The sequence below is a fragment of the Danio rerio genome, chromosome 16 (assembly GCF_049306965.1).
Source record: "Danio rerio strain Tuebingen ecotype United States chromosome 16, GRCz12tu, whole genome shotgun sequence".
In the NCBI taxonomy this organism is placed as follows: Eukaryota; Metazoa; Chordata; class Actinopteri; order Cypriniformes; family Danionidae; genus Danio; species Danio rerio.
In genome coordinates, this window is record NC_133191.1 from 47,822,138 (window position 1) to 47,847,904 (window position 25,767).

At 33.4% G+C, this 25,767-nt stretch overlaps 2 protein-coding genes across 16 annotated transcripts in view; one reads left to right on the plus strand and one right to left on the minus strand.

Annotated features, from left to right (window-relative positions):
* The window catches only part of zmp:0000000930, a 45,056-nt gene that overhangs the window by 17,130 nt on the left and 2,159 nt on the right, over positions 1-25,767 (minus strand). For 8 of the 14 annotated variants that reach the window (XM_073926625.1, XM_073926627.1, XM_073926631.1 and 5 more), the window contains one exon: positions 24,488-24,625. The gene's annotated coding sequence lies outside the window, so the exon portion shown is untranslated. Of the gene's footprint in view, positions 1-1,146; positions 1,252-4,423; positions 4,562-24,487; positions 24,626-25,767 lie in introns of those variants that run through there. The other 6 variants (XM_073926633.1, XM_073926624.1, XM_073926628.1 and 3 more) reach the window with 2 other exon arrangements.
* rnf144b (ring finger protein 144B) lies at positions 938-25,403 on the plus strand. Of its 2 annotated transcripts, none has more exon segments than NM_201137.2 (8): positions 938-1,055; positions 5,182-5,350; positions 8,054-8,158; positions 12,024-12,084; positions 18,086-18,290; positions 20,382-20,526; positions 22,677-22,766; positions 24,528-25,403. In NM_201137.2, coding segments are annotated over 7 exon segments (939 nt in total). In that variant the 5' UTR covers positions 938-1,055; positions 5,182-5,185; the 3' UTR covers positions 24,696-25,403.

Below are 25,767 nucleotides of genomic sequence, written 5' to 3' on the forward strand. Positions count from 1 at the left end.
AGGGCGGCGTCAGCGACACCTCCATCAGCACCCGCGTGTCCTCAGTTATATCCACGCATAGGGCGGCAGAATAGAGGTCCGCAACACCTCACTTCATTTTCATAACCGGTCACTTTCGTTTTCACATTGGGGTTGAGGAAGGCGTGATCGTCCTCTGCCTAGAGCAGCAGTTCAGCTTGCTCCGGCCCTGGTTCTATCAGGAGTAATGGGCCAAAATTTCTTTCAACTATTGTGAGTAGCTTGTGGAAGGATACCCATAACATTTGACCAAAGTTATACAGTTTAAAAACAAAGCTAAAAAAATACCAAGGAAATGTATGTAAACCTTTGAAGGTCTAGAAATTTATAAATAATTCTCAAAAAATTCTCTCTCATTATATTGGCATTTAGCAAAAGTAAATGATTGAGGTACTCCTAACGGACCAAAAATAGTAGACGTTTAGTATGATTTAACATTAGACATTTTTTTTTAAATGGTTGTTCCTTTTTTTTTTAATAGTGTGTAAACTTCTGGTTTCAACTGTGTCATGAATTTTTATTTTAAATATAAATGTTTGTCATGTTTCTTCTAAATATTTTAGTACATCAAAAAGTGTGGTTATGATGACCATCTGACAATCTAATACAGCTAAAAGTGCTTAAAAATGTCATCTAAATTCAGTATTTAAATCTCATAATTAAATTGAAAATGGGGCAAATGACTGCAAAAAGGTCCACTCTTTGATAAAACATAACCACTCCTTTTAGCAGGCTGACTACGCTGATGCATATTTCAAAAGGTGTCCAGCAACTCCTCTGTGATTGAAAGAGTTAACGTCAGTCAGTGGGAGGAGAAAACAGGAAGTAGCCGAACCCTTTAACACACACAGCCCCTTAAGTTTACGCAAATCCACAATCGCCCTGGTAGAAGATGACAATACTTCTTCTACATAACCGAGGTGACTGGGCGCAGATATAAAGCAGACCCGACTGACTGTCCATCATCATCTTCAGCATCTTCATGATCAGATGCGCGTGAGGATGCACACACTCCAGTCATGGCCATGAATACTGAGGTCAGTTCATTTCTTAGTAAAAGTCTTATCGTCGCGGTATTGTGATGTCTGATATATAGCTAAATAATATACAGCTAAATGAATCCATTACCTGGCAATACAGTGCTAGTTTAATGCTGATTCATCACCGCGTGCAGTCGTTTGCGGGGAACGTAAGTATTCAGAGTAGCCACCGAGTCGAAATAACACAGAATGGACTGAGTCAGGAGTGTTTTCGTGTGTTTATTAACAACACACGGAAGCGGCAGTGTTTATTCGGCTCAATCGGCTGACGTCACAGTGGACAATGGACTTGTCTGGAATGTGCGGCATGGCTGAGACGGAAACTGCGTGCACTTTTTGTAAACTAGAGCAGGAATCGATTATCCTGGGGTGTCCAAACTCGGTCCTGGAGGGCCGGTGTCCTGTAGATTTTAGCTCTAACTTGCCTCAACACACCTGCAAAGATGTTTCCAGAAAGCCTAGTTAGAGCTTGATTAGCTAGCCCAGGTGTGTCTGATTGGGGTTGGAACTAAACTTTGCAGAACATCGGGCCTCCAGGACCGCGTCTGGACATGCCAGGATTAAAGTGTTGTTTTTTTGAATGCACATGTATCCAAATGTTTTGGTTTGATGGTTGAATATCTTACATTTAAACTTACACAATTTGAAAATTAAGTTTAATTGTAAATACATTTCCATGACAAATTAATATTAATTAAAACCTGAGCACAATTTGTTTATTAATTATATGATTAGAAATGGGAAATTTCATGTACACAAACAAAAAGGGTCCAATCATAAACATTTATGTGTTTAAAAATTGATCTTAAGCATTATATTGCAACCCTAAAATTAAAAATGAAAAGCTATCAGGATGTATGCGATTTTGGAATAATTTTCTTTTACAAATTTCTTGTAATTTATATGTCCTGTCATTAAATTTATATTTTGTTTTTTTATTCTTTTTATTCTTTATTTATTTATTTATTTTTGTTCCTTTGATGTGATTTATTTATTTTTTTTGAAAGCATTTATTTCCTCATTTTTTGTCTGCTATTGTTCTTATGCAATGTTTATTTTTAAGTGCAGGCATAGCTACTGCACCGTGTATGCAACCTGATGTTTTTGCACTTGATTAGTTATTAATTATTTAACAATAACAATTATTATTAATAATAATGTGTTAAAAAACTTTATTTGACTACAGTGCTGCAAAATCTCCTTTTTGTTGGAGAAAAAAAAAAGTTTGTGAAAAAATATCTTCGAGGTCAAAAGATATAAAAATTTGTTTGCAATATGATAATTGGTTGGGATTTACTTGCTTACTACTTATTTTTGAATTACTTATTGGGATTCAATTACTAACTGATTATTTAAAAAAAAAACTATTTATAAGGGTGTAGTGGAGTGTATGTGTGTGAATGAGTGTGTATGGATGTTTCCCAGTAATGGGCTGCAGCTGGAAGGGCATCCGCTGTTTAAAACATATGCTGGATAAGTTGGTGGTTCATTCCGCTGTGGCGACCCCTAATAAATAAAGGGACTAAACCGAAGGAAAGTGAATGAATAAACTATTAATAATAATAATAATAATAATAATAATAATAATAATAATAATGTTAATAAAAAACACTTTATTTGGCTACAGTGCTGCAAAATCTCCTTTTGTTGCATTTTAATATATTAAAAGTTTGTGAAAAAATATCTTCAGGGTCAGAGATATAAAAAATAAGTTTGCAATATAATAATTGGGATTGTCACATAAAAATCAAACACTAAAGAACATGCCCAACACCAAATATGCATACTTCTCTGCTAAATAACGATGGAAAATGGTCTAAATGCAGAATTTCCTAACTGAATAGGCCAGATGGAGTTTTTTACTGCAAGTTTAGGCTTATTATTGCATTTATGCATATATAGTTTTCTATTTATTAATGCACTAAACTTTGAATGTGCATTACATATTTTGCAAATTAATAAATTAATTAATTTATTTTTTTTAAACCGAAAATGTGGATATAAAATGCCATTTTAGACGTGGCCTACATTCCTAGTTTATTGTTGTTATGTTTGGTAGAACATTTCAGACTAGCGTTCATTATTCTGTTCTTAAAAGGACAGTTCACCCGAAATTGAAAATTCTACCATCATTTACTCACCTTTGACTTGTCTGAGTTTTTTTCCCCTCTGCTGTATTTGTATGTATGTGTATATATATATATATATATATATATATATATATATATATATATATATATATATATATATATATATATATATAAATAAAAATATAAAACACATTTTAAAGAAATCTGGAATCCTGTAACCATTGACTATTTTTCATACTATGGGAGTCAATGGTTACAGGTTTTCAGCTTTCTTTAAATATCTTCTTTAGTGTAAAAGAAACCCAAACAGGTTTGAAACAAGTGAAGCGTGAGTAAATAGTGAGTATATTTTCATTTTTGGGTGAACTATCCCTTTAAGTCTGTATTCATAAAAAAGAAATAGTGGTTTGGTTAAATTTCATGCATTATTATGATCACCCTGACCAACTAATAACATTTGAAAAGAACACAAAAAAAAATCAAAAACAACCGCTTAAATACACTCACCGGCCACTTTATTAGGTACACCTGTCCATGTCTGAAGAGTCTTGATTTCTGCTGCGACATTCGGATAGGGTCAGAATTTGCCATCAACAACATAAAAGCGTAGATCCATCCTGCCTTTTACAGTTCAGGCTGGTGGCAGTGGTGTAATGGTGTGGGGGTTGTTTTCTTGGCAGACTTTGGGCGCATTAGTACTAATTGAGCATCGTGTCAATGCCACATCCTACCTGAGAATTGTTGTTATCCATCTTTTGATGGCTACTTCCAGCAGGATAGTGTATCATATCATAAAGCATGAATCATGTCAGACTAGTTTCATGAACATGACAATAAGTTCACTGTACTCAAATGGCCTCTACAGTCATCAGTGTTCAATCCAATACAGCACCTTTTGGATATGGTGGAACGGGAGATTCACATCATGGATGTGCAGCCGACAAATCTGCAGCAAAGTGATGCTATCATGTCAACATAGAATAAAATCTCTGAGGAATATTTCCTTGTTGAATCTATGCCTTGAAGGATTAAGGCAGTTCTGAAGGCAAAAGGGAGTCCAACCCGGTGCTAGTAAGGTGTACCTAATAAATTGGCCACTGAGTGTATTATTACATACCAAAATCAGCGAAATAGTTTTCGCTTCCTCATTTGCAGAGACGTTTACTTCATCATAATTTAATCATTGTTGAAAACAACCATGTGATTTCACTTCCCTTTGTGGAAAAACCAAAGTATATGTAAATAATTTTGACTGCATGGCGTCAAAGGGCTCACCTAGATTTATTCTCTGACCCACTTTATGAGGTGCGACCAACTGTGTTTTTGGGCTGATCAATAGTGATCCAGGACACTGCCATAACAATCATATTCCATCCAAACACTCATTCAGAGCAGTTCCTGGCACAATTGCTCCTAAATCATTAAACATATTTAGTCAAGAGGGGTTAAACTCAATAAACAAATGTCAGAAAACAACAATGACATAGCAGGAATAAAAATAACAAGATTTAGTGAACGCCACACGTGTCCCACCAATCAATACCTGACTTTAGAGCCACATTTAGGCCAGTGATGTTATTGATTGAAACAGGAGACATAAATATACAGAGCACATGCAAGTCGCCATTCTCTATTTTTCAGACCTGTCCAAACAGGCGGGGCTTTCTAATCTAGCTTTATCCCGGATTATGTTATTATGACTTCTTCCCGTTTGGGATTCGGTCGCCATGCGGGATGGGAATGTTGACTGGAAGAATCTGCAAAGCAGTGAGCTCATTCGGGGTGGAATCTAGATCTCCGGTTCCTCCAGACAGACCAGTTTGTGGTCCCATTTATATGAAAAGGGGCAGGTTGAGCAGGTTTCCAGTCGGTGTACACAACACCGCCAATGAGATTAAACTAATAACAGAGCCTAACAGTGAGTCTTCTGCATGTGATTCTACTTTAAGAGTGTTTTTTGTGCAGCTCAAGTGTGTGATCTGTGTTCGGCGGACAGCTTTAGGATGTTAAAACTCCTCTGGTGTTGTGTTCAGGAGCATGGAGAGCTTCACTCCTATGTTTCTGAGGTATAGGAATAAACCTCAACAGAAGGCTAGCATGGATGGAAAAAGCACCACGATCCACTGCAAACTCTGCCTGAGCGACTGGCCTGAAGCGGAGACCTGCACTCTGCAGTCCTGTAGCTGTGTGTTCTGTGCGCAGGTGAGAGCAACACATCTATTTTCAGTGTAGTGTTTCTATATGACAGCATAATAAGAGTACTGTGGGTCAGTCTTGTTCACACATGTCTTAAAATAACAGGTGTTTATCTCTAGCCGTGGTCTGGGTTATTGCTGTGAAAGGCATAAATACAGTAAACAAAGCACAATAGCGTTCAGTTTGGCAGAGTGGGGGATGTTTTCTTTCACATGCTGCTCTAGATTGGCCCTGAAACAAATCTTATGGGTCAGACTCTTGTAAATCTTTTGACTTTTGGTGGTGTGAAGCTGAAGTGTGTCATTTTGAAAACCTCGCCGTCTGCTGTACATCACATTGTGTTGAACGACTGAATACTGAGGGTGCAAATACCGCTAACACACTGTCAGAATGTTGCTTTATTATAAACGTCAATACTCTGATCAGGTTATTGTGGTTAACTGACACTAAAACAGATACTTGAAATGAATAAACAGTAATAGAAATATTTCAGTATTTATTGATTTCATTTAGTTGATCTTTATAGTGACGCTGTTAAATTTGTAGTAAAATGCTTGTAATAAAAATAATATTATAAAACCAAAAGACATAAAAATAAGATGTTATATATGTGTATGGGTGTATGGTATGTGTATGGGTGTTTACCAGTGATGGGTTGCAGCTGGAAGGGCATCAGCTGTGTAAAACATATGCTGGATAAGTTGGTAGTTCATTCCACTGTGGTGACCCCTGATTAATAAAAGGACTAAGCCAAATAGAAAATGAATAAATGAATGAATAATAACAACAACAACAACAATAATAATGATGATAATAATAATAATAATAATAATAATAATAATAATTTTTTTTTATTACTATCATAAATATTATTTTTATTGCTGATGTTGTTTAGGGGATTGTTTACTTTTAATGTTTTAATAATAAAAAAATAATAATAATAGCAACAATAGAAGCTACTATTACTACTACTAATAATAATGCTAAATTATTATAAAAAATGAATAAAATTATTGTTGTTTAAGTGATTGTTTACTTTTTATTTAATAATAATAATGAAACTAATTAAACTACTACTTCAATAATAATAAAAATATATTATTAAAATATGAAATATTGTTGTTGTTCAAGTGATTGTTCAGTTATTGATTAACAACAACAACAACAATAATAATAATAATAATAATAATAATTATTATTATCATTCTTATTATTATTATTATTATTATTACTACTACTACTACTATTGTTGTTTATGGGATGATTTACTTTTTACTTTTAAATAATAGTAGTAGTAGTAGTAATAATAATAATAATAATAATAATAATAATAATAATTATTATTATTATTATTATTATAAAATAAATTTTATTATTATTTATATTAATACTATTGTTGTTTAAGGGATTGTTTATTTGCATTAAATTTGAATATTAATAGTAGTAGTAGTAGTAGTAGTAGTAAAAATAATAATAATAGAATAATAGAAACTACTACCACTACTAATACTAAAATAATATTATTGAAATAAAAAATATTATTGTTGTTTAAGTGATTGCTCACTTATTTAATTATGTACATATTTGTTTAATGTTTAAGACCTTACATAACCCGACTTCACCACTAAATTAGTTTGTGAAAGTTAAAGCAACTGCTCACTGAACTACTAGAGGTGGTGAAAGAGGGGACTGTATTATTCCTCTCAAAAAAAGTAAATTCAGTCTGTCGGTATTTGCAGTGAAAGCTGCATTTTACTTTATATATTTATGTATGTATGTATGTATGTATGTATATATATATATATATATATATATATATATATATATATATATATATATATATATATATATATATATATATATATATATATATATATATATATATATATTTTTTTTTTTTTTTTTTACTTTATTAATTTTTTATGTATATTTATTTGAATCTATTCATTTTTTGTTTGTTTTACTTTATATATATATATATATATATATATATATATATATATATATATATATATATATATATATATATATATATATATACATACACACACACACACACACACACACACACACACACACACACACACACACACACACACACACACACACACACACACACACATACAACAACATCATCTAAACATAGCAAAGGTGAGACAGCCCATTTTAGGTTCTGGGTTAAATGTTTACATTTAGAAATCATACGTAATACACTGTGATCCTAAAATTGAGTCTTCTAATCTGTCATTCAATTATTCTTGTTTTAAACATGCCTGATAAGAATATTAGTATGTAAACAAATTTAGCTTGGAAAATAAATAGGACGCTATCTAATGACAAATTTAAATCTGTGCAATCATAATCTATAGACTTCATTTCTATGAAATCTATAGATTTCAATGTGGTCATGTCAATGGCCCATGAACATGTGCTGCTTGATGTTAAACTATTTCCTAACTGTAAGAAGAGGCAATTCAATCATAACTTGATGTTAACCTGTGGACCTTAATGTGGACCTCTTTGAAGCTATATGTAAAACAGGAAATGCGTTAGGACCATTGTTATTGTTTACATCCCTTTAAAATGGTCTATTGCTTTGAAATCTGAAAACTCCTTTTTAACATAAATTGAATCATATCTGGTGACACACTCCTGATATAACGAACTATCAGCAACCTTTGGAAAATCAGAGTTGTGTTGTGTTTGCAGTGCTTAAGGCAGTATGTCCAGTTGGCTATTCGTGCGGGCGCAGGCAGTGCCATCACCTGCCCCGATCCAGCCTGTAAAAACAGCGGGACTTTACTGGACTCTGAGGTACTTCTGTCTGTTCTTCATTCTCAAATCAATAACACTTTCCAGTTCTGCAGATCACACCTCTGCACAAACAAGCAGACATCGGAAATCCCTCCTTTAGCAAACTGTCTATTTTAATCAGTAAGGCTTAAACCGCAATCCTTCCTATTAATCATCGTTATTTGCTCATACCTCATAATGTTTGCTCATACAACAGCAGTGTACTTGCCATGACATGTTTATCATATCTGGTACAAGTAAATTACTGTGGACTTAAGATTTAATGTAGATAATTAATATTACTATTTAATAATAATAATAATAATAATAATATCATTATTAATAATAATAATAATAACATTGATAATAATAAGAAGAATAATTATATAAAAATAATAATAATACTGATAATAATAATAATAATAATAATAATAATAATAATAATAATAATAATAATATTTATTTTTAAAAAATACTTTATTTAAAGGCGCCTTTCTGGAAACTCAAGGACACCATACAATAAAACCGAAGCAATAAAACAACAAGGGGATTAATTTAATAGTATACATAACAATAGTTCAGATACAAATAAGTATTAAAAGCCACCCTAAATAAGTGTGTTTTGAATAATGTAATAGAGTCAATGTTTCTGATGGCAGGCGGTGGAGCGCCTGACAGGCCCAGATTAAGAATTCAGAGGCCCCTGGGCACAATGTCTTGTAGGCCCCCTACCCCTATAGTTCAATGAAAAAATAAGATTAATATAATATTTTTTTAAATAAAATTAATACAATGTATTGCCCTCATTTTTTTATTAATTGATATACAGTACATATATTTCTAGTCTACAAATTTTACTTATTTTTTAAAGCATTTAAAGAACACTTTGATAAAAAAAAAAAAAAACACTAACAACAAGTGAAAATTAATGGATTTTAATTTACTTTAAGTTCAGTGAAGCAGTACTAAAAGTTTATATTTAAGGGTATTTTTAATCTATAACTTCTACAAACTTATAATGCATATGATTTGGATAACACCTCTCCAATCCAGTTCTGTGAATCTGAGTCCTCCATAACACACACACTTATTAATGATTCCTACTTGTCTTCCTCGAGTTGAAAAATAGGCAAAATCTGATATGTTGTGGGGAAAAAAAAACGTGTTCATCAAACGCTGGATTCGATACCAGGTTCATAATCGATCGCGCCAAAACATGTTGCCAATCGCTTTACGAGCTACACCACTCATGCTGCTGTCTCTTGCGCTCTTTAGTTATGTTGTCTCTGTCAAACAAACCGTGATGGGCGTGATTCATTTACCTAGCTTATTCCAACGAGATGCACTATTTACACCTAGCCTACATAGACACTCCAAAATCTGCACCCCACCACCCCCGCAGGGGCCCCTGGGCCTGTGCCCATAATGCATGTTGGTTAATCTGGCCCTGGCGCCTGAATGCCCTACTGCCCATAGATAAATTTTGCTATTTTGAAAATCGAAATATTTTATACTCTTACGATTTACTGTGTCTACTTTAATATGTCATTTTAATATAACTGTACAGTGGACTTTTACCGTATATAATGTTCTAATATTTTATGCTCTTTTGCTTCACTGTAAAAAGTTAAATTAAGAAACATCATCACAAATTTAGTGTTGTTTGCTTTAATGTGCCATTTTAATTTTACTGTGCTGTAGATTTAAGTTTTAATAGATTATTATTATTATTATTATTATTATTATTAATATTATTATTTGGAAAATCTAAGTATTTTATGCTCTTATACTTTACTGTAAAAACAGTCAAATTAAAAATATGAACACAAATTTAAAGTGTCGTCTGCTTCAATATGTCATTTTAATTACTGTACTAGAGACGTAAGATTTAATGTAGAAAATTATTATTATTATTTTGGGAGGGGGGGATTTCTAAGTATTTTGTTCTTTTGCTTTACTGTAAAAACAGTCAAATTAAGAAACATTCACAAATTTAGTGTTGTTTGCTTTAATATGTGGTTTTAATTTTACTGTGCTGTAGACTTAAGATTTAATATATTATTATTATTAGGAAAATCTAAGTATTTTATGCTCTTATGCTTTACTGTAAAAACAGTCAAATTAAGAAATATGATCACAAATTTAAGTGTTGTCTGCTTTAATGTCATTTTCATTACTGTACTAGAGACTTAAGTCTTAAATGTAGAAAATTATTATTATTATTATTATTATTATTTTAAAAAGAGGGGGGTCTAAGTATTTTATGCTCTTTTGCTTTACTGTAAAAAGTCAAATTAAGAAATAATCACAAATTTAAAGTGTTGTCTGCTTTAATATGTCATTTTAAAATAATTAAATTCAATAATTTCATAATTTAAATAATGTAATTTATTCAAGTGATGGAAAAGCTGATTTTTCAGCATAAGTCCAGTTTTTGGAGTCCAGTCCAGTTTTTTTTTCTCACGATCTTTCAAAAATATGTAGATTTGATGCTTAGGAAACTTTTTTTATTACTAGTTCATTAAAGATAAAAACTGCTTAAAAAAAAAAAAAAAAACTGCTAAAAACTGTAAACACAAAAGGCTATGATCAAATTTGCCTGTGGCTGTTTAACCTATTTATTTGTTTTAATTTTACTTTCGGTTGCCAACATTAGCCTGAACAGGAACTCGGTGGCTTTATTATACGAAATGTTTTCCACCACTGTTGAAAGTCCCAGGATTATGAATCATAAATCAGTTCAGCAGAGGTATAAATACTTTATTTGGTGTAATTTATTAGATATTTCTTATAATTCATAAACAGCTAGGCAAAACCAATTTGAAGAGACCTCTTGGAAATTCTCAGTTTGGATTATTTACATTTATAGTTATTCGTTTACAGTAAGACATTAGTCACGTTTTATTCTGCCAAATGCTGATGACTTCTTTTAAAAGTTTTACTGATAATGTTGTCATGTAGGTATATGGGAATTTTGATCATTTACCAAAATAAAAAGACGCCATGTTTTCATACGTTTAGTTTATATTGATTATTTTTGAATTTATAAACACAATATCAATGTTCTAACTTTAAAAAGTCATGAAATTAGTATTTGGTGGAATAAGCCTGTCTTTTTATGTCACAATAAATGAAAAAATGCAACATTTTAAACCATCTTTAATCTTTTTAACGTTTTTATTGCATTGCAGTGTTCCTTTTATCATATAATTAACATTTGTACTGATCAATATTTCTCATTATAAAAAAATAAAAATAATAATAATAAAACAACTTTATTTTTATATAGCGCCTTTAAAAAGTAGCATCTCAAGGCACTTTACAGACATACAAAATACGCAGCAGTAAAAGATACACGCAAGGATGAATGCAAAAAAAAAATGCAATAAGAAAAAAAAATACTAATACCAGTAATGGATCTAAAAGTCAAATAAAAGCCACCCTAAATAAGTAAGTTTTAAGTGATGTAAAAAATTCTGCATTGCGAATATCAGAGGGTAAAGATCTCCACAATTTAGGTGGCAATGAAGAGAATGCTTGGTCTCCCCCATAGATTTAGCCACACTGACTGATCAGTTAAAAGACCAGCATCAAATATTGTGTTGCTGGACCATTCAAGGCCTCGTTTGCAAGCATGAGAACTTTAAAATCACTTCGAAAACTGACAGGAAGCCAGTGCAGTTTTTTGCGAAATAGGAGTTCTTTATTGAGGATGTAGAAGAGCATGCATCTTACATCTATATTCACTGATAATCACCAGTAGACTGTATATTATCCCTTACATAAGACGTGATTTGTAAATATGATGTGCTATTCATGTGTAATTCTGTACACAACATGACATGTCCAAACATGACCTGAATATAAATTCATCTTCTTTATACAGCTTGCCTCGTTTGCCCCCAGTGATCAGGTCGAGCTCTATCAGCGGCTCAGATTCGAAAGAGGTACGTTGCTGTATTTGTATGTATGTATATACAGTGGGGAAAATAAGTATTTTCCTGGGAGTAATATTTCTGATTGAGCTGTTGACATGGAATTGAACCAGATTTTGGTAAAAACCCAAACAATACAAACACAAAAATAAAACTTAAAAAAAAGGTGAGTTGTGTAATAATAATGAAATGACACAAGGAGAAAATACTGAACTACTGAAGCGCATTTAATACTTTATAAAAAAAAGCTTTTTTGGTGACGGCAGCTTAGAGGCCTCTCATATGTAGAATGAAGTCACGTGAATTTCTCAGGGTGTGACTTATTTTCACAGACTTCAACAGAGTGTAAAAATCTTGATGGTTCTGTGGGTCTCGTCTATCAAATCTAAGCTTTATTTGGTATTCTCTATTGGATTCAAGTCAGGTGATTGGCTGGGCCATTCTACAGCTTGATTTTCTTTCTCTGAAAGCATTTGAGAGTTTCCTTGGCTGCGTTTTGGATCATTGTTTTGCTGAAATTTCCACTCTGGTTTCATCTTCATCCTCCAGATAATGTAGATGTTGGACTGATATTAATTTACAATGAGCAAGGGTAGAGGGTTGCAGAATAAGAGAGGTTTCAGCTGCTGACTGTGCTTTCACTGCCTTTCTACACCTTCCCTCATGTGTTTTTCTCCTGCGTCAGTTCATTTTATTGCACATAACTTCATTTGTAAACCAATTAGGTTAGTTTTCTTTGCATATATAAATATCTTTGGTTGGTACCAACATTCAGGGAAAATTTCAAGTCAACGACACCTTTAGAAATATGTTTCCTGAGAAAAATGGTAATGTCTTCAATACTTATTTTCCCTGCTTTACGCTTGCATGCATGTGTCTATAAGTACAGTTATTCTGTAACCATTAAGAAATGGTGTTTGTGAGACTTTTAGGCATGCAAGGCTGTTTGTCAGGGTCATGTTGAAATTATTGCCCAGATACAGACAAAGCAAAGAGTACGGAGTGAGAATTATTATGAGTGTACAGTCAAAACATGGAAACATGAGTTGGTGTTAATTGTTCTATGTTAGACATGGTTTTGTAGGTTATTTCAGAATGTTTTGAACTTTAACACAAATTTTAACAGCAGCAGCTACAGTACTTGGCATATTAATATGGTATGAATTTAATTCCATAGTAAATGAAGCATGCATTGTTTGCTGGCTTTCAAAAACACACACACAATCATGCATAACATAAAACAAATATATATATATATATATATAGAGAGAGAGAGAGAGAGAGAGAGAGAATTTTTTCTCAACATATTTCTAAACATAATAGCTTCATAATAACTCATTTCTAATAACTGATTTATTTTATCTTTGCCATAATGACAGTAAATAATATTTAACTAGATATTTTTCAAGACACTTCTTTACAGCTTAGTGACATTTAAAGGCTTAACTAGGTTAATTAGGTTAACTAGGCAGGATAAGGTAATTAGGCAAGTTATTGTAAAAGATTGTATAAGTTCTGTAGACAATCGAAAACAATATAGCCTAAAGTTGCTAATAATATTAACCAGTAAAATTGTAAAAAAAAAAAAAAAATTATATATATATATATATATATATATATATATATATATATATATWTTTTTTTTTTTTTTTTTTTTTGTACAATTTTACTAGTTAATATTATTAGCAACTTTAGGCTACATTGGCTACTTTAGGCTACTTTAGGCTACATATATATATATATATATAATTAATGAAGTAAAACAAAAGAAAATTCATAAATAAAAATAAATATAAATGAAAGAAATAGATGTAAACACTATAAATAAATACATAAAGTGAAACAAAATTAAATAAAATATTAAAAAGTCTATATAAAAATAATAAAAATAAATAAAAAGTTAAACTTAATAATAAAAATGTATTTAAATAAATACATACTTAAATATATAAAGTAAAACGAAACAAAAAAATCTGAATTAAAAATAATAATAAAACAGTAAAATAAAATAAGAAATAAATAAATCTAAATAAATGCTTTAAGTAAAATGAAATAAAAAATTAATACAACAAACTATATAAAAATAGTAAATAAATAAAAAGTAAAACAAAATAATAAATATAAATAATATATAAATAAATAAAATCTAAACAAATACAAACATAGGGTAAAACAAAAAATAAAGAAAATAAAAAATAAAGTTAAACAAAATAAATACACATATACTTTGTGTGCGTGTGTATATATATATATATATATATATATATATATATATATATATATATATATATATATATATATATATATATATAATACATGAATATAGAAAGTAAAACTAACAACAAATAAATAGATAAGTATTTTTTCAATAAAAAGTAAATGAAAAATAAATCTATATAAATGCATAAATACATAAAGTAAAATGAAACGAAAATTTTTTTTTTAACTAAAACAATATTAATAATTTTTTATTTATTTAAATAAATATATATTTGCACACAACCAGATGACGGCATCTTTATAGCATGCTTTTTTTTTACCCCATCGTTTGTCCACAAAGGCAATTTTTAAAGTCTTTCGCACATGTAATTGAGCTGCTGCTAACTACTTGTTAATTTAACCATGAGAAAAGAAAAGACAAGACTATTTTACGAAGCTCAAGTCAAACTGCGCCATTAATCACAGGTCATGTTGCTGGTTTGTGTCTGCCAGTGTCCAGCTCAGAGTTTGCAGAGAAGCTGTAAACAATGAGCTCATTCAGCCAGCAGAACTGCCAGATCTGGTCTAGACGCTCCGCCATGTCAGACTGTGTCAAAGTAAACTGTGACATCGCTTTACACAGAAATCTCCCTGAGACGGGAAAAGATTTCATACTGTTTATGGTAAAAATCAAAAGGAGAATGTGTTAAAGAGGAACCGAATTTTGCAAGGAAGTTAAATAAACGTCATTGCTAAGCTACAATTTATTTCGCCACTCTTTGACTCAATGTACAAGTGGATGACACTAAATACAATGTGGATGAGGTCTGCTAAAGATAAACAATTAGATTTATTGCTTTTTTTATTGTACCCTAAGCAACTGAACTGTCAATTTCATTCATTCATTTTCCTTCTGTTTAGTCCCTTATTTATCAGGGGTCACCACAGAGGAATGAACCAACAACTATTCCAGCATATGTTTTACATAGTGGCACTACGGCCAATTTAGTTCATTCAATTCACCAGTACCGCATGTCTTTGGACTGTGGGGGAAACCCATGCGGACACAAGGAGAACATGCAAATTCTACAGAGTAATGCCAGCTGGCCCAGCCGGGACTCAAACCAGTCACCTTCTTGGTGTGAGATGACGGTGCAAACCACTGAGCCACCATGCCGCCACTAACAACTTAAATGTATTATTATTATTATTATTATTATCATCATCATCATCATCTTTACCTATATTTTAAATTGCCCTTTGTAGTGTTTTAGAAACTTTAAATGTTTAAATTAAATGAAAACGTGAATTAAATGAAACCTTTTTTTTTAACCATGTAATGTAGATGCAGTTTTTTGGACAATATGACATTAGAAATACCATAGTATTTCAAAGTACCATGGTTTTACTGTGGTGGTTTCTTGATCATGGTAACATTCATGGAATATTTTAATGAAATTGTTTTAGGAGTTTTAATAAGAAGAAATATTGAATATTGTAATAAGAATATTGTATTTAAATAATAATAATAATAATAATCAATCATCATCATAATTATCATAATATTCATTTAATCACAAAATGCCACCTTATTTCGCTACAGACCTATTTCTTAAACACTATGGTATTTGCTGTTGAAATGCGCTTCTTCAGACTAGACTTAAACTTTATCATCTGAAATAATAAGCTTGGGTGGCACGGTGGCACAGTGGGTAGCGCTGTCGCCTTACAGCAAGATCGCTGTCGCTGGTTCAGCAAGGTAAAGCAAGGTCGCTGGTTCGAGCCCCAGCTGGGTCAGTTGGCGTTTGTGTGGAGTTTGCATGTTCTCCCAGTGTTGGGTTTCCTCTGGGTGCTCCGGTTTGTCCCACAGTCCAAAGACATGTGCTGTAGGTTAATAGAATAAACTAAATTGGCCGTAGTGTGTGTGTGTGTGTGTGTGTGTGAATGAGTTTGTATGGGTGTTTGCCAGTGATGGGTTGCAGCAGGAAGGGCATCCGCTGCATAAAACAAATGCTGGATAAGTTGGCGGTTCATTCTGCTGTGGCGACCCCTAACTAATAAAGGGACTAAGCCGAAAAGAAAATTGAGTGAATGAATCATCATAATAAATTATTTAGTCTCAAAATGCCACCTTATTTTACTGCTGACCTATTTCTTAAACACTATGGTATGTGTTGTTGAAATGCACTCATAAGCCTGTACTTAAACTTTATCATCTGAAATAATAAGCTTGGTTTGAAGGTGACGATGTTATATAAAAGCTCAATGTTCTACTTCCAGTCCTGATTTTAACAGAAACTAACAGCATTCTGCACAGTTTTGCAGCCATCAGAACACATCTTAAAGTGACAGTTCACCAAAAATGAACATTTATTCAGCCTCCACTTCCAAACCTGAGTTTCTTTCTTCTGTTAAACAAAAAAAGAGGATATTTAGTGAAATGTTGAAAATCGGTACTTCCACAGCATTCGTTTTTCCTATGGAAGTCAATGGTTACAGGTTTCCAGCTATCTTTAAAGTCTTGAACGAGAAGCTGCGATCATTTTTTTTCTCTTCGTATTGTCACACAGTTCCTTGAGAAACTGAATTTTGAATGAGAAAACAGTGGGTGTGGCTTGTTTTTTCTACTGCAAGGTGATTGGATGTAGTAAAGTAGGCATTTCATTCAGAACAATCGGTAATAAGGTTTTGCTATAGTTATTACAACCTAACAGACACCTCCTACTCGCCATTTCTGTTTGTTGTCATATCATTGTCAAAAGAGTGTTGGAGGGGCGTGGTTAAGTATGTTAACCACACCGAATAGCTCAGACAGACGTAATCTGAGGCTGCTTCTGAAATCGCCTGCTACTCAGTAGGTACTGCATTTGAATTTAAACGTACTACTCGGTCGTTAGAAAAGTATGTGGTAAAGTCTAGATCAGATATGCGGCTGGCCGGAAATGCGATATGCACATCAAACTAGCAGCATTTTTTTATGACAAACTATAACAACATTTCATATTTTTACAGTACTGTGAGTTGGGTTTTGGAGTGGGGTGGGGGTAGACATTAAAATTTATTGGGTAATTTAATAGCCATATAATACTCAGTACAACTACTGTTTTACATTACTGTGATGGGTTTAGGGTTGGGGTGGGGATAGACGGTAATAAAATACAAAAATAGGAAAGTTAATAAATAATATTAATTATTCTTGTTAAATTTTGGCCGCAACCATATCCGATCTAGCATCAACCGAAGTATGCTCTATACAGTATGAATGTTAGCAGTATGAATGGAATTCCGACATACTACATCCGCCATTTTGTCATGATCATGTGACCTACCCTCATAAGTTGCGTCGCTTCACTCCTATTCATGAATTCTCTTGCGGGGAATCAAGGGATAGCACAGGGTGCATAGGATGCACACTTCAGAATCTCGCCGGAAGTTGTTAAGTCATGCAGCTACTTCTCGCATACTGATTTTTGAATTCGGACATACTACTCTGCTCGCATACTGATTTTAGCGTACTGTTTAGTATGCAAGTATGCATTGTCGGACACAGCCTGAGAAATTAACCGAAAACAAACAGAAAGTGCATTTTAAGATTGTAACTTTAGATTACAAGGGCAAACTATTTTTTTCTTAAATGTCATGCACAGATGAATTGTTTACCACAAAACTGGCAATGTGAGCTAACAAAATCAATATGTTCAGTAAAGAAATTCAGGTTTGGGAACCACTTGAGGGTCAGGAAATCTTCATTATTGGGTAATACTATGCTTTTAAGTCCAGGTGTAAACATGGGCTTTTTGTGGGTCTCTTACAGGAGTTCAATTAGACCCTAGTAAGGCTTGGTGTCCGGTGCTGGCCTGTCAGGCCGTGTGCAGTGTGACTCCTGGTACTGAAGGCACACCGGTTCCTGTGCCCTGCCCCGTGTGCCAGACCGTGTTCTGCTGCGGCTGCCGGAGCCCCTGGAGCGACGGTCACTCCTGCTCCTTGCAGCAGCCGCTGATGCCCCCCTTACCAGATGGGTCAGTGAGCACGCTTACACAGACACCAGTACACAGATGACTCATAAAAGTCAGCTTACTGTATTCACATGTGGTTTTTCTTTACCCAGTAACGCAAATAAATAAAATTTACAATGTTTTATAAACCCATTACCCATTTTCATGTTTCTCAGCAACAGAAATCATCATAGTTGGGTAAACTTGGAGCACAGTAAATGGGAGAGCACAACAAATGTTTTTTTTTTTTACAATCGTATTTGCTGAAATAATAAAAGAAAAACTCCACAGGGTGTTATCAAGACTTTCAGAAAAAGGAAAAACATTGTGTGAGACTGATCACGGCAGCCGGAACAGAGAACAACGTCAAATTTACTGCCCTGCCGCTATAGATGCTGGATTACAAACACCTCGCACAAGCGGGAATTCGTTTTTTTGCAATTTGATGCAAAGAGGATATAATACATGCATAAATACATATAAAGGTTCATGTTTTTACAAAAAATATCAAAATAGTAAAAACCTTTAAGGATTTAAGATGCTGATGATCGTTAAATGCATTACAACAGTCTTGATGTTAATAAATTAGTTTATCGAAATGATCAAAATGTAATAATTGGTGCATGTACAGTAACTCCGAGTATGTAATTTGTTATATTCGTTGTCATCTTCAGTTGATCATTAAAACTGAAGATGATCAAAAGGCACAGTATGTAATTTTCACCATTAGAGGGTGTATATTCACAACAAACAAAAGATGTATTTTGATGACGATTTGACTGAGTGTGCAATCTTGGAAGATTTGGTCTTCATTACATCCTACAGGACATGTGCAAAAGTATTCAACCCTTATTATAATGGTAGTATAAAGCAGAGTAAAGCGACAGTCACCCTAAAGTCTGAGCATGCAAAATTCTGTCGTACGGCACTACGAGAAGGGCCGGGATTAAACAATTTGATTAGACGTTGACAAAAAAAGTGAGCGATTGCTCCAAACTCCACGATAGTGTTATGAAGACTTTCAGAAAAAGGAAAAACATTGTGTGAAATTGATAACGGCAGCCAGAAGAGAGAACAACGCCATACTTATTGTCCTACCCCAAAGACGCGGCATTACAAACACCTCGCACAAGCGGGATGGAATTTGATTTGATGGAAAGAGGATATAATACAGGCATAAATGCATATAAAGGTTCATGTTTTTTCAAAAATATCAAAATAGTAAAAACTTAAGGATTTAAGATGGTGATGATCATTAAATGCATCATAACAGTCTTATGATGTTAATAAATTAGTTTATCGAAATAATTAAAATGTAATAATTGGTGTATGTAACTTGAGTATGTCAATCGTCATCTTCAGCGAATCATTAAAAACCAAAGAAGCTATAAAAAGGCACAGTATGTAATTTTCACCACTAGAGGGCGTGTATTCACAACAAACAAATGACATAGCTTTGATGATGATTTGACATGGTGTGAAATTATGGGAGTTGTGGTCTTCATTACATTCAACAGCACTCATGCAAAAATCATGTTCACGGATGAGCTAAAGAATTCAATTCTTATTATAATGGTAGTATGAAACAGGGTAAAGCTGCAGTCACACTAGAGTTGAGCATGCAGAATTCTGTCATACATCACTGCTAAAAGGAACTGGATTCAATAAGATGATCAGACAATAAAAAAGCCAGCGATTGTTCCATATTTAAAATTTCTATACAAAGATTTTATTATAATTGTGATCACATGAAGACGCAGCAGTGCTGTTTTATAATACTGGATATATATCAGGTTCATTAAAACACACAACATATTAAAATGTCTTTGGTGTTGTCAGAAAATCCAGTTTGTGATGTCAATGTCATTAGCATGAATACAGCACACAGGTAGATTTGAACATTCTTTAAAACATTTGGGATAGTGTGAGAGGATACGTCAGCAAAATGTATTACACTGTTCTAGTGGTATTTGGATATGTTGATTTAAAAATCTATAAGAATGCGCATGCAAACGCATTCAGTGTGACCCATTTCCATATCAGCAAACTAGAGTTATCATTCAAATCCATAACAAATTTTAACAGTGATGTTGTGTCTGTGTGTGGTCTCTGCAGTGCACTAAGCAGTGATGATACGGAAGCAGCCATTAAACAGTGTCCAGTGTGTGGCGTCTACATAGAGCGCAATCAAGGCTGCGCTCAGATGCTCTGCAAGAGCTGCAAACACACCTTCTGCTGGTACTGCCTACAGAATCTGGACGTAAGTCACGCGGGGCTTTTCATTATGCTTTACCATTAAAGGGATCAGAGTTCACCCTAAAATGAAAATTCTGTCATCATTTGCTCATTCTTTACTTTATTCAAACCAGATTTTTTTGCGGTGTTGAACACAAAAGATAATATTTTGAAGAATGTTGGAAACATGTAGCTATTGACTTCCATGGTATTCGTATTTCCTTTTATAAAAAGTCAACAGAATTTTTTTTATGATATTCGAAAGTACTATATTTTTACAGTGGTTTATTAGATCCTGAGTTCACTGTAGCATTTTTTAAGCTGTGCTATTGTAAAAGAAAAATGAAAAAGATCTACATGGTACTCTGGTTCCTTGTTTTTTTAAAAACCATAATGATGAATGTATAATAATTATAATAATAATAAATTTAATGTTTATTAAATATATTCACTTGATTAAAAATAATATATATACACTAAACAGGGCTCGACAATAGGGACTGCCCGATGGCCCGAGGCCAGGGAGTGAGACGCTCAGGCCAGTGTACAGAATGGTTACTGGCCCAGTCGGGCCAGTGCTGCCTTGTCACTAAAGTTTGGCTGCGACTGTCTGTCAGTTGCGTGCAAATATAATCTTAGGGTGCTTTCACACATAGACGTTTGTTTCGAAATCTGTTTTGTTTCCCGGCAGTTAGCGTGGTTTGTTTGGCATATGTGAATCCAGCAATCGCACTCGATTCCGTGCCAAATCAATCAGTCCCAGATCGCCTGAATGAGGTGATCTCTGCTCGATTGAGCGAATCGACTGTAGTGAGTAAACAAAACGATCCAAGGAACTAACGTCCCAGGCTATATCATAGTGTCTTATGATTGTGGAATAGCCACATATATGGCTATAGGAAGAGAGAATGATGAGCAGGGCGAGATGTCATTTTTACCAGCAAATGTGCGTTTCGTGTCTAATAGGAAAGTGAAAGCATGCAGAAATATTAACGAGAACTGTTTATCTATTAGGAAAAGTGACCATCTGATAATTTTTTCAAGTTTTAATCTTATAATATAATGTATTAAGCCTGTTGTTTTGTTCATTTCTGCAATGACAGCTCGAAAGAAAGATCAACATTGATCTGCTCCATGATCTGATGTAGTCTCGGTTCATCTGTTAAATCTCTCTGTAATTTAAGCCTATAATGCATCTAGCCAATGTTTCTTTAACAGATTAATTCAATAGATCGATTTTTACAAAAGTTAACTGAAAAGAGGCTCTGTATGAGAAAGTCTGACCTCTCTGATTTTTATTTGGTGACTGTCTGTGGTTGTCAAAATTAAAATGCACATTTTCGCTTATAAAATATTGTATACACTATCGGTCAAAAGTTTGGGGTCAGTACGATTGTTAAATGTTTTAAAATGAGCTTCCCCTGCTCACCAAGGCTACATTTATTTAATCATAAATACAGTACATATAGTAAAACTGTGAAATGTTATTGCAATATAAAATAACTGTTCTAAAGTAGTTTATCATTTAATTTAATCATTTATTTCAGTGATTTTAAAGATGAAATTTCAGCTTCATGACTCCAGTCTTCAGAGTCACATAATCCGTCAGAAATCACTCTATTGTTAATGGTAATGGTAATAGTATTAAAAGCAATAATGTCTGGACTAATAATTTTATTTGAAGCTACATACAGTACAAGAAAATAGTTATTTAAAATTGTAATAAATATTTAACTATTAAATTTATTTGACATTTAATAAATGTCGTCTTGAACTAAATAATTTTCCTTAAAAAAAACAAAAAAAAAAAACATGAAAAATATTTATAAAGCTGACCCCAAACTTTTGTATATATAATATACACACTATCAAATCTAGTTACATCACGTGATTTTTTTTACATTTTCAGTTGTTAAAAAAATGCTATGCTGAATGAAAAGGGTTGGTATTACAATTATGTTTGGTTTTTAAAACATTATTTAAAATACGGTATGTGGCAAAGAAATAGCTATTAACCTCTTTTGTTTGGTGGCGATGAACCCTGCTAAAACATTAATAAAACAAAAACTAATTTTAATCTGAATATTATTATATAATTGTTTGCCATTTAACGTTTTTAAGATTTTTTTGGTAAGAAAGTAAAATGACTGATTATTAATGTCTTGATGGTTATAGGGTGATATATTCCTGAGACATTATGACAAAGGACCATGCCGAAACAAGCTGGGACACTCCAGAGCTTCTGTGATGTGGAACAGGACACAGGTTTGCTTCAGTTAAATTCTTCTGTTTAAAGGTGCTGTATGTAAGTTTTTTGACTCTTCTAAAGCATAAAAACACCATCATATGTTTGCAGATATTTAAGAAACATGCTAAGTGAACATTCTTGTTTATCTGAAAAATAATGCTTAAGTCCAGATATTCTGCTTTGAAAATGTGTTACATGCTGGAATGCGGTCTTTTTTTGGGTTCTTTTAACCTGCCCACTGCCACTTTAGTCAATTATATTTCAGCACCTCAGGTTGCCCTGATGGAAAACAGCGTATTTGATTCATTCATTCAGTCAGGAAGGCACACAAAGTGCGTGTCTGTGACTGAAATGCGATCTCCAGTGGACAGTAGCAGACTCCAAAATGAGACACAGATTCAGAGTTCCACATGAGGTTATTAATTAGCAAATTATAAAAATATTATGAACGTAAACATTTGGAGAGCAGGTTACATAGTAACCGCGTGTCCTAACAACATGCTACATGATAAGATTTGCAGTGATACGCAATTTGGCTGTTTGCACTAGACAAAACCATACCTGTCAACCCTCCCGTTTTTCCCTGGATTCTCCTGTATTTTACAGTTCTGTCCCGCTATCATCCCGTAAAGGTATTTTCAATCTTTCACTTAAGGGTGGCAAATAAACATTAAATGGCCAAGCCTCCCTACACACAACCCCGTACCGCCGAACCACCAGGGGCCGCCCCTTGCTCTTAAATGAGAGTCTGTTCAGTGAATTTGAAATAAATATAAAAATGGCGGGATTCCCATTTTTTTTTAATACAAGTGCCTTCTCCCCTTCATATGCAATCCTCAAAACGTCAAAGCGCTGGACAGGCGATTTGAAGCGGAGCAAAAGTCTGGGTTTTGGGTGCGTGTTTAAACAGACATACACAACTAATAATAATAATAATAATAATAATATCTAAAGATGTCGATCTTTGTTGGGGGTTTTTTCAAACACAACTAATTTCGAATGCTTTCATTATAATGTTAGATGTGTGCATTAAGTGACACCTCTGTTATTTAATGTAGTCAAACAAAAAAAATCTAAATAAATCATTCATTTGTTGCTCTTTAATCAGAATGTGTACATTTATACAGTAAAGAAATGGCTAATGAAATTTGATAGCTTGACTCTTATAATACCTATTAATTTTAAAAAGCTGAACTGTTTGCTAATTTATTTGCTGCTAATGTATACTATTTATTTTTTCTTTTGTAAATAATAATAATAATAATAAATCATATTACTGACCGTTTAACTGTTTATATACAACAAAACACCACCAAATAAGCATATTTAGGGATGGGTAATTCCTAGTCGAGTTCATGCCTTATTATGGTGGGCAAATCCCTTATTTTCACATCCCAATGTTGACAGGTACGGACGAAACACGACAGAAAAGTGCACTTACTGCACCCCTACAAAATGGTAATGGTATAAATCAGCCTTTAGGCTCGATAGTCAGACTCGCTCCTGTTGATTGTCAATCTGGCAACCTGCTATTGCATTTGTTTTGAACCAGGCGTGCAATACCTTATTTAATCACTAGGGAAAAAAACTTACATACTGCACCTTTAAAATTAAAAACCTCAAAAAGCACCTAATTTTAGCTACACAAACACTTTTTGAAAAGCATCCATTTTATTTGCATAACGTTAACAATGACATAAGTCTTGTGACCAAGAATTCAATCACAACGTTTTCTCACCAGCAGTAGTTGAGTTTGTCTGTGGTTGTGTTGTGCTCAGGTGGTTGGCATCCTGGTTGGCGCCAGCATCATCGTGCTGGTGACGTCTCCACTGCTGCTCCTGGCGTCTCCCTGCATACTGTGCTGCGTCTGCAAACCCTGCCACGCAAAGAAGACCAAGACCAAGAAGAAGAAGAAAGAGAAGAAGCCATCAGACTCCAGCGCATAGGAGAAACTCTTCCCTATCAACACCTGTAGCAGTGCCAAATTATGCCAGTCTGTGCAAGTGCCTCATTCTCAGTGCCTGGTCACATCGGCCTTCAGGTGCATTATGGGACAAATTCAAGGGTTAGTCCACCTACAAATGAAAATGTACTTACTATTTACTCACAAATTATTTGAGTTTCTTCTGTAGAACACAAAAGAAGATATTTTGAAGAATGTTAGAAAGTTGTAACCATTGACTTATTGTAGCAAAACAAATAGTATTGAAGTCAATGGTTACAGGTTTCTAACATTCTTCAAAATACCTTCTTTTGTGTTCTACAAATGGAAAAATGGTTCAAACTGGTTTAAAACGAGTAAAGAGTGACTCTTAATTATGACAACTTTCATTTTTGTGTGAACTATCCCTTTAAAGATGTTGTTTATCGAGTAAAGAACGTGCAAAGGAAAAGTTCTTGCTCTAGTAAGCCAAAACATAGAGATTGCATTAAAAACAATAATATTCACGGGCTTTAGCAATGGGTTTAACTCTTTTTGTTTCCACGTAGTGTTCCTGACCAAAGCATCTGCTCTCTTTATTTTTTCTTGTGTACTATAACATGTAAATACTGTATTTATGAGTCTGGGTACTGTCTTGTGTTCTTTATATTTGTTCATTCTTCAGCATAAGATGTTTTATAACTTCATTACTATAAACTAAACTCTTAAAAGTTAGCTGTAAACGTGTCGTTCTTGGGGTTTAAAATAAATAAATCGTTTTTTAGTACATTTTGAAAGCAAAATTGGTAGTTTTGAGGATCATACTTAGAGTAGTGACATCTGCTTTTTGTGTCAGTAAAAATGTTTACTCAACATCTCGATAAAGGAAGCTCTCAATGTCACATTTCTCAAACAGTTGGTGTATTGTACTGCATTTCATAAGCAGATGGGGAAATTCACTACACAGTTCCTGCTTGATAGTGAGCCAGTGTTTTTGGTTAAAGCCTGTTTACCATACGTTTAAATAAAGAAGCATTAAATAAGCTTAAATGTACCATCTGGCATGCTGACAGTAAGTACGATGACTGTAATACAGC